The 12,303-nt window shown below is 61.5% G+C and overlaps 6 protein-coding genes across 6 annotated transcripts; 3 read left to right on the top strand and 3 right to left on the bottom strand.

Annotated features, from left to right (window-relative positions):
• Positions 1–107: 107 nt before the first annotated feature.
• On the bottom strand, positions 108–1,116 carry DCS_06732 (uncharacterized protein; the record flags this gene model as incomplete). Its single annotated transcript, XM_040804020.1, has 2 exons — positions 108–454; positions 555–1,116. The coding sequence occupies 2 exons, from the start codon at positions 1,114–1,116 to the stop codon at positions 108–110; spliced, it is 909 nt and encodes a 302-aa protein (XP_040654124.1).
• Positions 1,117–2,501: 1,385 nt separating this feature from the next.
• DCS_06731 (uncharacterized protein) lies at positions 2,502–3,347 on the top strand (the record flags this gene model as incomplete). Its single annotated transcript, XM_040804019.1, has 1 exon — positions 2,502–3,347. The coding sequence occupies one exon, from the start codon at positions 2,502–2,504 to the stop codon at positions 3,345–3,347; it is 846 nt and encodes a 281-aa protein (XP_040654123.1).
• Positions 3,348–3,785: 438 nt separating this feature from the next.
• On the bottom strand, positions 3,786–4,205 carry DCS_06730 (uncharacterized protein; the record flags this gene model as incomplete). The annotated part of the gene is made up of 1 exon (XM_040804018.1): positions 3,786–4,205. One exon carries the CDS (start codon positions 4,203–4,205, stop codon positions 3,786–3,788), a length of 420 nt encoding a protein of 139 aa, XP_040654122.1.
• Positions 4,206–4,421: 216 nt separating this feature from the next.
• Positions 4,422–4,904, top strand: DCS_06729 (phosphoglycerate mutase family protein; the record flags this gene model as incomplete). The annotated part of the gene is made up of 3 exons (XM_040804017.1): positions 4,422–4,437; positions 4,504–4,638; positions 4,735–4,904. 3 exons carry the CDS (start codon positions 4,422–4,424, stop codon positions 4,902–4,904), a joined length of 321 nt encoding a protein of 106 aa, XP_040654121.1.
• Positions 4,905–8,330: 3,426 nt separating this feature from the next.
• DCS_06728 (uncharacterized protein) lies at positions 8,331–9,254 on the top strand (the record flags this gene model as incomplete). The annotated part of the gene is made up of 1 exon (XM_040804016.1): positions 8,331–9,254. The coding sequence occupies one exon, from the start codon at positions 8,331–8,333 to the stop codon at positions 9,252–9,254; it is 924 nt and encodes a 307-aa protein (XP_040654120.1).
• Positions 9,255–9,899: 645 nt separating this feature from the next.
• Positions 9,900–12,288, bottom strand: DCS_06727 (uncharacterized protein; the record flags this gene model as incomplete). The annotated part of the gene is made up of 2 exons (XM_040804015.1): positions 9,900–12,025; positions 12,078–12,288. 2 exons carry the CDS (start codon positions 12,286–12,288, stop codon positions 9,900–9,902), a joined length of 2,337 nt encoding a protein of 778 aa, XP_040654119.1.
• Positions 12,289–12,303: the final 15 nt, after the last annotated feature.

The raw sequence follows: 12,303 nt of genomic DNA, 5'->3' as shown, positions 1-12,303 counted from the left end.
CGACGTCTTTGGCATCGCCTTTCTCCCCTCTGCTCATGCTCCATGTCCTGTGATGACATTCGAGATTCGACTCTGGATTCGCATCTATCAGCCGTCGTTGGGGCCCGTCATCGACCGGATTTCTCACCATGCTCCACGACGATACGCTCTTCGGCATAGGCCCGAAGGCCGTGCTTGATGGCCGAGTAGAAGACGGTCAGCAACTGACCGAGGGCGACGAAGAAGGGCATGAATTGGCCTGGACTGTTGAGCGAGTGCACGCCCGAGATGTTGTTCCACTTGAGCGACATCTCAACGAAAACGATGGCGCCGACGTTGGCGACCAGATCGAAAGCGCCGACGACGGGCTTGTATCGTCTCGTTTCTGCATCGACGTTTTCTGCGGCGCCTTCATCGTCGTCACGTTTGTTGCGGAGATGCCGAACGGCAGCGACGACGCAATGGTAGAGGACGGCTGGCATGCCTTGTGAGCTCGTGACCCTTGGAGAGTGAGATGGGGGGCGGGCGGGATGGCGAGACGACGAGGTGACGAGACGAGCCGACGACTCACTTACATGCGGAGGCCGACACGACGGCAATGGCGACGGCGACGGCGGTCACGACGGACGAGACTTTGTTAAAGGTCCGGAACCAGTTGTATATGCTGACCTGGGCGAAAAAGAAGGCCTTGTCGTCGGGGCAGGATCGGGGCAGAAGATCCATGCCACGCCACCAGAACCAGAGGAAGAGAGCGGCGAGACCGACGAGCTCGGCCATCCAGATCAGCATCGTCGTCTTGTTCTCGGACGAGACGCGGCAGACGCCGACCTGGATGAGGAGCAGGGTGAGGACCGGAAAGACCTCGACGGGTTCGATACCTTTGCCGGCCCCGCTCCCGTCGGGGCCGGGGTTGATGGTCATGCTGAGCAGGCGAACGAGGACGACGACGGCGGCGAGCACGAAGACGATGGTTCCCTGACCGATGTGGTCTTCCAGCCGGAAGGCGGTGGAGAGAAGGCCGGACAGCTGGACGGTGAGCATCTGGAGGTAGATGCCGACCCTGATGCCGAGGCCGTAGAGGTCGGGGTTGCCCTCGACGGGGCAGCCAAGCGCGGCGGCGGCCGCTTCGTTGAGCATGGCCGGTCTTGAAACGAAGCGTCTGGGGACGCGGTCGACGGCGGCTTGACTCTGGCGCTGTTTGTTTTGGCTCACTGTTTTGGCTCACCGACGGGTCGATCGGTGGCATCCACGAGGCAGCATAGGCTACAAACGGCAAACGACCGACAAAGTACGGGATGCGGTGCAGGACTGGGCCACAACCGACTTGAATCGATGTGCAGAGCATCGCTCGCTCTCGCTCTCAGCTGAGAAATGACTGCCGGGCCAGCATCTCGGTCGACCGGTATGGGTGGCGGTGAGGCGGGTGTCACACGATGAACCAGGACATTGGCGCTGCAGACCCCGTTCTTGAAAGCTCGGGGCGCCACGGTCCGATGTCTAGGTAACGTGCGATGTGTGCGGCTGATCGAATGCTATCAAGGGGTGTCCAGATGGCACCTACGGTTCTGGTTGGATGATACACTCAGCATACGCGTACGGCCTGTTCTGCAGGGGGCATCTCAGCCAGCGTCAATGACATGGCCGATGACTCGATTCCGATTCCGCCTCGACTCGTCTCGCTGGGCCTTTGTCGATGGCGAGCGAGTGGCAGGTGGTGACTGGTCTGACGAGTGTGTATCACATGGTGGCAAGGCCGTTTCCTGTCCATCCCTGTCCGCCCAAGTTCACCGTGCCCCCTCCCACCTGGTTGTTGGATATTATATTATATTGGTATCGCTCCACACACACCTGCACACGTCACCATCCACTATCACGCACAATATATTACCTTTGCGAGCTAGCCCATGGTCGAGATGGACAGCTGCTGCGGAACATGGCGGCATGGAATGCGGATCAGGGGGCGTCCAGTTCGGACGAAGGCAGGCAATGCGAGCTGGGCACCAGGAATCCAGGATTCACGACCGGCACCGGGTTGGTCGCCGAGACGAGCGGTCATCTCTCTCACCTAATTGATTGGCTACTCAGCACTCCGTACATGTAGGTATTTTCAGGCATTTTCAGGGGCGCCGGGCGCCGGGCTGACGAGGAATACGAAGCCGAGCACTCTGCACATGCATCTTTTTCAACACCTACAACAGACGACTGCCCTCCGAGGTGATTCCTTGCCTATGAATTATACTCTGAGCAGGATGTGCAAGCACACGGACAGGATGTGCACAGGATGTGCAAGCAACTGCTTGCCCAGTCAACTTGGCCGTTGGTGCGGCAGTTCCGTGCCTCGCACAATCCGCCGACGGACAAAAGCGACCGACCTCTCGTTGGACGAGCAGTAGTGGCAGCGGCAGCGGCAGCGGCAGCAGGCACCAGCGGCAGGACGGAGCGAAGAGATTGTTGGCATACATAGGGGACAAAGGCCCATCAGAGAATCCAATCAGCAAGGCGGCACCCCGAGAGCGTGCCTCATGGCGACCGACTGCACCCTCAAGGGCAACGCGGACCTCTACGGCTTCGGAGTCCGGCTCGGCGTCTACGGCCAGTGGATTGCGACGCTGCTCACGACCGTCTTCGATCCGGTCAACGAGGCTCCCTTTCGGCTCCTCAACCTCATCATCCAGGCGTCCATCTTTGTCGGGCTCTGCAACGAGTCCCGCATGCGGCCGCGCGCCGACCTCACGGCCAGCGGCGAGGCCAACGCCGTCGGCGCCGTCGTCGTCCAGTTCCTGCTCTGCGGTTCGCTCTCGAGCGTGACGGGCGACGGCATCAGCCACTTTGACCACATCTCGGGCATCCTACGCCTCGTCCTCCACCTCGCCCTCTCGGCCTACGGCGTGTGGTTCTGGTTTCGCGGCGTCGACGTCATGACGGTTCCGGCGTGCGTCGACGGCGAGGTCGCCTTCTTCGGCCCCTCCTCCCTCACCGGCTGGTTCCGTTGGCTGGGCAAGACCTTGTCCGTCGGCGGCGTCGTCGCCTGCGTCGGTCTCGCCGCCTTCAGCGTCCACCGGCTGATCCGCCGCTTCGGCAGCGGCATCCGCGCCGGCTTCCGACGTCCGACCGGGCGCCGGCCCCAGGTCGAGGTGTCTCTCCTGCTGCTCTCCATGGGGCTGATTGCCCTGTCCATCAGCACCGTCGAGTATCTCATCGCGACCAACGACATTCAGGGCGTCGGCAAGAGCGACATTGGCAGCGTCGCCCAGCTGATCCCCCTCCTCGCCGGCGCCGTCGCCTGTTTCCTGTCGCTCTGGAAGCTGCTGGCGCGCGGGCTGCTCTGGAGGAAGAGGTGCTGGCTTCTGCTTGGACGGCACCTGTAGTCCCTCTCGCATTTCCCTCTTGCTCCGAGCCGGCCGGGCAGCCGGAAGACGGGAGACCCCCGCGTCGGCGCAGGGAGCATGCGTGCTTGTCGAGCGAAGCTTGGGCGGCGCGTGCTCGGCGGGACGAGAGGAGGCGGGAAGCGGCGGGCACGTTTCGCTCACGTCGAGGCACGGAGATGGAGCAGAGCACGGCACGTCTGGGAGGGGCCGGCTGCGAGGACGAAGGAGAGGGAGAAGGAGAGGAGAGGCGGTTGACGGGAAGGGGTTGACGGGAATGCGTGCGTTGCTCGCATCATGGGCACAGGGCTGCTTGGAGCACTGCCATTCAAAACCAGCCGTCAGCCGTGTCGGTGCAGCATTTCGCCTACCGCCCCATGGCCGGCCGACGGAACGACGGCAGCGGGCGGGCGAGGAAATGACGAAAAGGCAGCGACGACGCTACAGTCGCTGCTGCCAGGTCAAGACGCGAAGCTGACGAGAAGGAAGGAAGGAAGGATGGATGGATGGATGTACGGATGATTCTGCGTGACGGAAGGCGCATCCCACGGAGGACTCAGCCTCCCCTTCTGGGAGGAAGCGTGACGCGGCCAGCGTGCCTGTGGCGCGGGCGCCGACGCGGGCCGTGCGTGACCGCTGCCGGCTTATCCGTGCTGGAGCGGGAATTTCGGCAGCGGCGACCCGGCTCTTCGGCACACCGCCCGGCCTCTCGAAGCCGAAAGCCGAAGAGGTACGGCTTGCAGCCGGCGCTGACGTGACGTCTGCGCCTCGACGCGGCACGGGAACTCCCTTGGACGCGGACACGGATACGTCAGTCATGAGCGTGCTGGTAGGCACACAGGCAAGCTTCGAACAGAGCATGATTGCCATCCAAATGTAAGTAAGTACGGGGTGCATGTACACCTACCACCTGCGTATATCCCGCATGTATCCGCACTCTGTACATAAACCCCGCATGTCCCTCCCTGGCTCGCACTTCGAAGCAAGTCAAGCTTCGAATGATTGAGTGAGCCGGTGAGCCAGTGAGCCGAACAGCCCACAAACCTGGTACGAACAAACAAAGGCACGCACACCACCATGGGTTGGTTCGACGGTACGTGACGTGAAGCCCATGCTGCTCCCGTCTCGTCGACTGACGGCAGACGCCGACTCTTTCCAGACGACTCCCACGAGGCGCAGGCCTACGACCAAGTCGTCAATCGTCCGCACGAGGCCCAGTGGACGCACGAGTTGATTGGCGGTGCGGCCGCCTACGAGGCCGCCAAGGCGTACGAGGACCACGTCGCGCGGAACGGTGCGTCAACCCCCTCGTTCCGCTTCTCCTGCTCCGCCGTGTTTCCCGCCCTTGACGGTGCGATGGCGCGCTGAGGCGAGCCTTCTCGACCGACAGGCAACCCCTCCAGCCACGCAAAGGCAAAGGAGATTCTCGCCGGCGTCATCGGCGCCTTTGTCGATCGCGAGGTGGAGACCAAGGGGCTCGACTTTATCGACACCGAAAGGGCCAAGCGTCACGCCCAGCGTCAGGCCGAGGAGCAGCTGGGCAGCGAGGGTGCCTGGTAGAGGGATGCTCGGCGAAGGAACTCGTTGCATGCTGGCGGAGGGGCAGTGGCCTTGAGCCGCGCACATGAACACGGACATGCTCGGGCATGGGGAGGCGGGGCGTGCACCGAGGACGGAACACACCTAGATGAGTGAATGAATGGGACCGGGCCGACGGGCAAGTCTGCATTACCTGCAACGAGCAGCTCCGTGCCCCGTGCTCAGTGCTCAGTGCCGCGTGCTCCGTGCTGCGGGCTCCGTGCTGCGGGTTCCGTGCTGCACGCCCCTTTCTCCGTTCGCCGGGGAGCCGTGCATGCTGCGGCCGGACCGAATCTGGGAACCGGATCTCCACAAAGGACAACGGGCATCAACCGGTAGGGCACGGGTCCAATCGCCGAACAGGCTCCGCCTTGGCCTTCCATTGCCGGCCAGGTCTGGCGGAGGCCCCGGGGTACCTGTAGGTACATGGCTTCGCACGCAAGGGTGTGCTCGTGACGGTGTACACGCAAGTACACGACCTGCCCCACTCCTCCGTTCTAATGTGAAACCCGCCGGCTTTCCTCACCAAGCAGGGGTTGGGAGTCCAGGTGGGTGGCCGTGCAATGCGCAGCCGACGAGACGATCGATCGATCGCACTCTCCGTTCGCACTTTACGCGCCGTCCATCCATGTCGGCGCAGAGGCGTCGGATGGATGAGAACGAGCGCTCGCTCGTCGTTTCCGAGCATCACCCGGGCCGACCGCGGGGGAATGGGCCGCTCGAATCATCATGCCGCCGATTCCGGCGTGCCGGCCGAGCCGTCAACAACCGGGTGACGGCGTTCTTATCTTGGTCGAGCCTGCGGCGAGAGGGAAAAGCGCGGCGAGGCTTGGGCGTCGAAACGATGGAAACATTCGACGAGCGGACAGGCGTACTCGTGCATTCAGCTAGCTGTGCTGCGGATCCCCAGCGTGGGATGGCCGGTGACGTTTCGGATACGGACGTCTGCCATGGCGGGTACCTGTGTGCTAACCTAGCGATCGGAGTTATACTCCGTACTACTCGAAATTTGCCAGCAAGCGTCGGTACTTTACCAAATATGCTTACAAGCACAGTATACAGTAGTAGCATGGCGTGCAGCCCTTGTATTACTAGTGCACCTATTGTACATGTGCCTGCAAGTACGGATAGTTCATGTGCAGTGGCGGGGGGGAGGGGGGTGTTGGCTACGGGCCCATTACCACCACAGGTACTTGCAGTAATACTGTAAGTTCTCCGAACATACTAGGTGCCTAGTACTCCGTATAGTACCCAGTAGACTACAGCTACAGTACATGCGCTGCCTTTACTCGCATACATACCAAGTACTCGTGCCACCTGCCCGCACCTGTCATGCTGGAGGCATCTATTGGTGGTGCGATGCTGTCAATATTCTAGTGACGAATTGGTCGTAGTGAAGGACGGCGTCCGTATCTCGCTGCTCTCAGCTGCGTTGACGGACGTTTCCTCGGGGCTTCCGTCGTTTGCCTCGAGAGGGCAAGAACATCAGAAAGGCAACGCCTGCGCGCGTCCGTCATCACCTTGCACCGGTATTTGTACTGGTGATGAGATGCGTCGGCCGACTCCCGCCAGCGTCCTTGCTACATGCACACGTTCTCAAGTACGTGGATGTCGTGGTTGTGCATGCGTTGGGTGGTTGTGTGCGCGGTGGTTGTGTGTGCGGTGGTTGTGTGTGCGGTGGTTGTGCGTTGGGTGGTTGTGCATGTACACCTACTCGGGGAAACATGCAGATGGTACTTGCATGCACACGTCCAATACATGTAGTACCTCGTACTTGGTCCGGAGTACAGTACTCCGTAGAGTCCACCGACAATGCACCTACATGTACATCACACAGTTGCATGTGCCGTTGGTACAGAGTAATACTAAGTAGGTACCTAGCATTAGGTATCAACCTCTCTCGCTTACTGCATGTGTATGCATCGCCTGCCCATCAAGAATGGGAACATGTGCCAGTATAACCAAGTACACCTGCTTGTACTTGTTGTACTCGTGAGTACTTGTTCCAGCAACGGAGCTTGTGCTTGTGTAATGGTAATTGTATGGTATGACAAGAACGCGCAAGCGAGCCACAACCAAAGCGTACAGCTACTTACTGTATGCATGTATTTACAGTACATGTATTACTTGCTTGTTTGTACTTGTACAACTATGCATGTAGATGCAACAGCAAGTGCTGGCAGGTCCCTTGCTGTTAGGTGCTTCCCTGCAGTATGGAGCGATTCCTAACGAACTATAATACATGTACTCCGTACTCCGCGCTTGCTTGCGAGTGATCCGTGCCTACCAGGCCCGTGTCGGGCGATCAAGGCACTAGGCTAGATCGGGGGACCCAGGGATGCCTAGTGCCGACGCTAAATAGCTGGTACCTTCGATGCGGCGAAGTGACTGCGCATTTGCCGGGTACCGCGCCCCACCACTTGGCCGTGGCCGGGTACGAACCGTAACTACAGCACTCGCACACAATGGGCGTTAGTCGGTATTACGTGGTTTAGAGGCATCTCAGCCTCGGCGCCACCACAAGTCCAAGCGGAACGAGTCGACCTTTCTTGCTGCATCATGCGCCGCTAGTGACGTGCTAGTCCCGAAAATAGTCCAGCACGAGCGGCGAACCCTTCCTGCCTGACAGGAACGGGACTAGTGCAAAGCCTAGCGTGAGGAGGCGACTCCTCCGAAGCATGGCAGGCAGCCCGATTCGAGCCACGCCGACGGCTCGAAACCGACTAGGCCGCTTCTGTTTCCCTTCTCGTACCGACGACGGCAAGAGATGGCCCAAGGCACCGCCGGCGACTGCCTGGCCAAACGATGGCCGCCGCCCGTGGCGGCCTCCCTGCTCCGCATCGCGCGCTCGACTGCGGCACCAGGCCCCCACACCGCCCAGGTACCCGCAGCACCCACTTCCACCCGTGTTTTGCATTGCCGGACCAGGGGGGCCGCCACCGACGCACGGTGAGCGGTGAGTCGTATAAAGGCAAGAGCACCGGCGCCCCCTTGACCGCTGTTTGCGATGGCCTCCTCTCACCTTGCGCATCCCTCACCTTCGTTTTCCTCGCCCTGCATCCGCTGGCAACCGGTGCTTCTCGCTGTGCGAAAAGCTGCCTTTTGTCTGCCAAGGTCGTCACTCCCTACCGGTTATGTCCATGTCTGTCTTTTCCTTCTTTACGACGGCTCTCGCGTAACCAACCACATTCATTACCGTACATTGTCGCTCTCTGCTTTTTTGTACACGACACTCCTTTGGCCTCTTTTTTTTTACCATTTCTACCTTTTCTTACATTCATTAACATTCATCAACATTCATCAACTTTCATTAACTTTCATTAACATCCATCAACATTCCTCTGCATTCATTTGCATTCATCAACATTCATTTTCATTCATTTTCCAGTATTCATTCCTTCATTCGAGATGCGGACCGACCACTACTCTCTCCTTTTCGTCCTCGCCGGCTCGGCCGTCGCCGTCGGCGCCCTGTCCGCTGAGGAATCGACGGTTGCGACAAACGAAAAGCGCGCGGAAATCTATCCGGATTGCGGCGAAAACGAGCACTACGTCCAAGAGGCCATGAGACAGTGTGCCGCGACGGCCGAGATGGCGCAAAAGGCGACGCGCGACCCCGACCCGATGTTGATGAACTTCTTCTTCAAGGATGCCTCCGAGTCTATGCGGTCGACGGCGGCAGCGCTCTTCGGCAAGATCGCCAAGGAGTGCGGCACGGCTGGCGGCCAAAAGACGCACATCACCTGCCGGCAGAAGCGGGACAACGAGTGCGGCGACTTCTACGGCCTGACGGAAATCGGCGGTCAGCGTCTCCTTCTCTGCCCCAACTTCTTCGAACCTCTGGAGCCCGACGGCAAGGGCTGCGACATCCTCGAGCCGGGCGACATCCTCCTGCATGAGATGACGCACGCTCTCGGGAGCACGACCGACTGCGACGACACCTACGGCATCCCCGACACGACGGCGCTCCCGGCCTCGGAGAACAAGAACCACGCCGATTCCTTTGCCCACTTTGCCCGCGCCGTGGCCAAGAGCTGCACCCGGACCGAGCTGGAGGAAGCCGCCGGCGGCGTCATGACACCGACCACGAGCGACGCCGCCGAGGAGACCGCCGCCGAGGAGGCCGCCGCCGAGGAGAAGGGTACCCAACCGGACCTGGCCACCACCCAGCACGGGCCGAAGCACTCGCTGCGGTCCCTGGCGTCCCCCCTGGCGGTGTCTCTAGCACCGGAACTGCAGTCAATGTCGATGATGCCGATGCTCGAGTCGACGGCCATTCCGGGAGTGTTGTCGGTGCTGGTGACCATGCCGAATTTCGACTCGCAATACTAGCGGCGGAGAGATTGAGAAGACGATGGGCGAAAATGATACCCCCCGGTGCCTCGGCTCCCCTTCCGCAAGCGCTGCATCATGAGCCGCATGGCAGCGTCAGCTGTGGTGGATGGAGGCATGGAAAGATGCATGGCAAAGCGTCGGATACGAGTAAAATCTAAAAGGATAGAATCTAGAACGATAGACGCCATAGGCATACATCATCAAAATGAATGAAAAAAGTAAAACAAAAAACTTTCAAGTCATACGACGAGCCTGTTCAAGTGCATCGGAATAGTCACGGACAAGGCTCTGCCGAGTAGAGTGCTCGATGCCCATGTCGGTGCCAACTTCTACCCGCCTGTTGGCACAGGAACCATCGCCTCGTCGTGACCGGAATCGCGCCCCCAAGACAAGCAACAAGCACGTGAACCTTTCTTTACCGACCATGATGAACGCTGCTGATGCGGGCAAGGAAGAACTCGCTTCGTGTCCGGCGGAAATCGTCCGGCCTCGTTGATTCATCCATCACGTAGGCCTAGTCCCCGACCGCGCTGCACAGGGAACGAACAAACAATTGCGCTTCGCGCGCAGGGATAACATGACAACGACGCCAGACGCCAAGCTCGCCAACCTCCTTCCTACTCCCAACTCCTGCTGCCACCGTCACAGGGAAATCTCGGCACGCGACGCCAGACCCTCGTACGCCCGCTCCACCGTCCGCGCGCCCATGCCTGGCAGCGCGCAGAGCTGGGCGAGGGATTCGATCCGCGCGCCGTCCAGATCCTCCAGCGCCGCGAGCTCGAGGTAGTCGACGAGGTCGCCCGCTCGTTTGGAGCCGAAGCCGACGAGGCCTCGGATCTGCGACAGGTTGCGCGAGTTGATCACGGCCAAGAGCTGCCGCGTTCGCGGCGACGCCGGTTCGGCCGCGCCGTCGTCGGATGCCACCACCTGCTTCGAGACGGCTTGGGACCTCGCCTTGAGCGGCTTCGTCGTCCTGGCGCCGCTCGTCGTCCTGGCGCCGCTCGTCGTCCTGGCGCCGCTCGTCGCCCGCTCCTCCTCCGCATCCGCTTCGCCGTCGTCGTATTCGCTCTCGGCGTCGGCGGCGATCCTGCGCTGCCTCTTCCTCTTGGCCGATCCGGGCGGCGTCCGGTGCTGCTCGGCAGGCTGCTCCCCGGCGAGTCCCAGCCGTGCCCTCAGCCGCTCCATCTTCCCCAGCAACTTCGCCTGTCCCGGAAAGTAGGGCAAGGCCATCTCGTACGCCTTGAGCGCGCCGGCGTCGTCGCCCCGCTCCTTGTGTTGCCTGGCGGCCAGGAGATGGCGGAGCCCGTCCGACTTGGCGTCCTCGCGCCATTCGTCCTTGTCGATTCGCTTTTCCAGAGCCTCGAGACGCCGCTGCACCGTCTCGCTCAGTTCCTGCCGAGCAGGGGCGGCGGGCGGCGGGGCCGACGACATCTCCGCCGCCGACCGAGCCGCCAGTATCTCGCTCACCTTCTTCTCGACCATGGCCTCGATCTGGGCCGCCGACACCGTGACGGGCCCTTCGGTCGCCGGCCTCGCGAGCTTGGACGGTCTCGGGAGGCCGTCGTGCTCCGAAGGTCGCTTGTGCAAGCTTCGGCGCGACGCGAGGCTCGACCCGACGGCGGGGCGCGCCGTGGCCGGCTGCTTCGCCTTGTCCGTGTAGACGCTGAACGCCTTGGCGGCTTTGCTGGGCTCGGTCGCCTTGGCCGCCATGTTGCCGTTGTGGACGTTGTGCGCGTTCGCCAGCGGTCGCAGAGGCTGACGGGGGATGCCCGTCACGGAGCCGGCCGAGTTGGTCCTGGGAAACTGCTTGTAGACGACCTCGTTCTCGATCTCGCGGACCTCGATCCGCTTCGCGCGCGAGCTGACGTTCAAGCTGCTCAGCGTGTCCAGGTGGTAGCTCCTCAGCGGGGCCAGGTTGAGGATCATGACGGTGATGCCGTTGTTCTGCCCGAGCGAGAGGATGCGCGTCATCTTGGACTCGCGGTACGGCACCCTCTTGTCGCCCCTCGAGATGGCGTCGATGCACTGGCTGAGGACGAAGAGGCTCTTGTTGATGGCCGCCGACTCCACCAGCCGCTCCTTGCCGTTGTCCGTCCGCCGGTTGTCCTCGGAGCCGGCGAGGTCGATGGCGGAGGCGGTGCTCTCCCGGACGGCGTCCCCCGTCGTCTGCGTCAGCTTGACGCGCAGTATGGCGTGGCTCCGGCTGCTGTGGGCGTTGAGCTTGGTCGAGGCCGTCACGCGATTGTTGTTGGCCTCGATGTACATCTTCTCAAAGTCGCGCAGGTCGTCGCAGGCCCGTTCCGACAGGCCGCACACGACGGTCCGGCCGCTCGCCTCCGCCCGCAGCGGCAGACCCGAGGCCGTTCGCGACTCGACGGGCTCGAGAAGGTCGAAGACCTTGTCGTTGTAGATTTCGTAGTACGACAAGCTCACGCGAACCGTCGTGGCCCCGTCCGTGTCCTTTGTAATCTTCTTGCCCCTTCGGAAGATGCTGCTCAGCAGGCGGGGGATGACGCCTCGGTCCGCCAGCTTGAGCCCGCCACGCATCGTGTGCGTCTTGCCGGTGCCGGTGACGCCATACGCGAAGAGGGTAACGTCGAGACCCTGGAAAAGTGATTTGAGATGGGGTTGCACTGTCTTGCGCGTCAGCTCACCGCCGCCACGCGGTTGCGGCGCCCCCCTCGTCCCGCCGAGGAGGAGGAGAGGGAAGAGGAGTGGGAAGAGGAAGAGGAAGAGGAGAAGGAAGAGGAAGAGGAAGAGAAAAGGGGCTCGGGAGCGTGGACGAGGGCGAGGACGACAGGCGGCTAGAGAGCTACGCACCTTCAGAGGTAAACAAGGCCTCCTGTGACGTCGACTGGTCGTAGACGCCGTTAAAGGCAAACGAAAACTCCTCGGCCTCCTTCTTGGGGTTCGGTATCTTGACAATCGTGTTCGGCTTGCCGGGCCCGACGCCGTCTGCTCGAACGACAATGTCCTTGTCCAGCTCCTGCTCCAGAAGAGGACGTATCCTTGCGACGACGCGGACGGACATGGCTCGCGGCGGCAG

The sequence above is a fragment of the Drechmeria coniospora genome, chromosome 03 (assembly GCF_001625195.1).
Source record: "Drechmeria coniospora strain ARSEF 6962 chromosome 03, whole genome shotgun sequence".
NCBI lineage: Eukaryota > Fungi > Ascomycota > Sordariomycetes > Hypocreales > Ophiocordycipitaceae > Drechmeria > Drechmeria coniospora.
The sequence above is the reverse complement of the archived record's forward strand: the minus strand, read 5'-3'. Positions and strand labels throughout refer to the sequence as shown.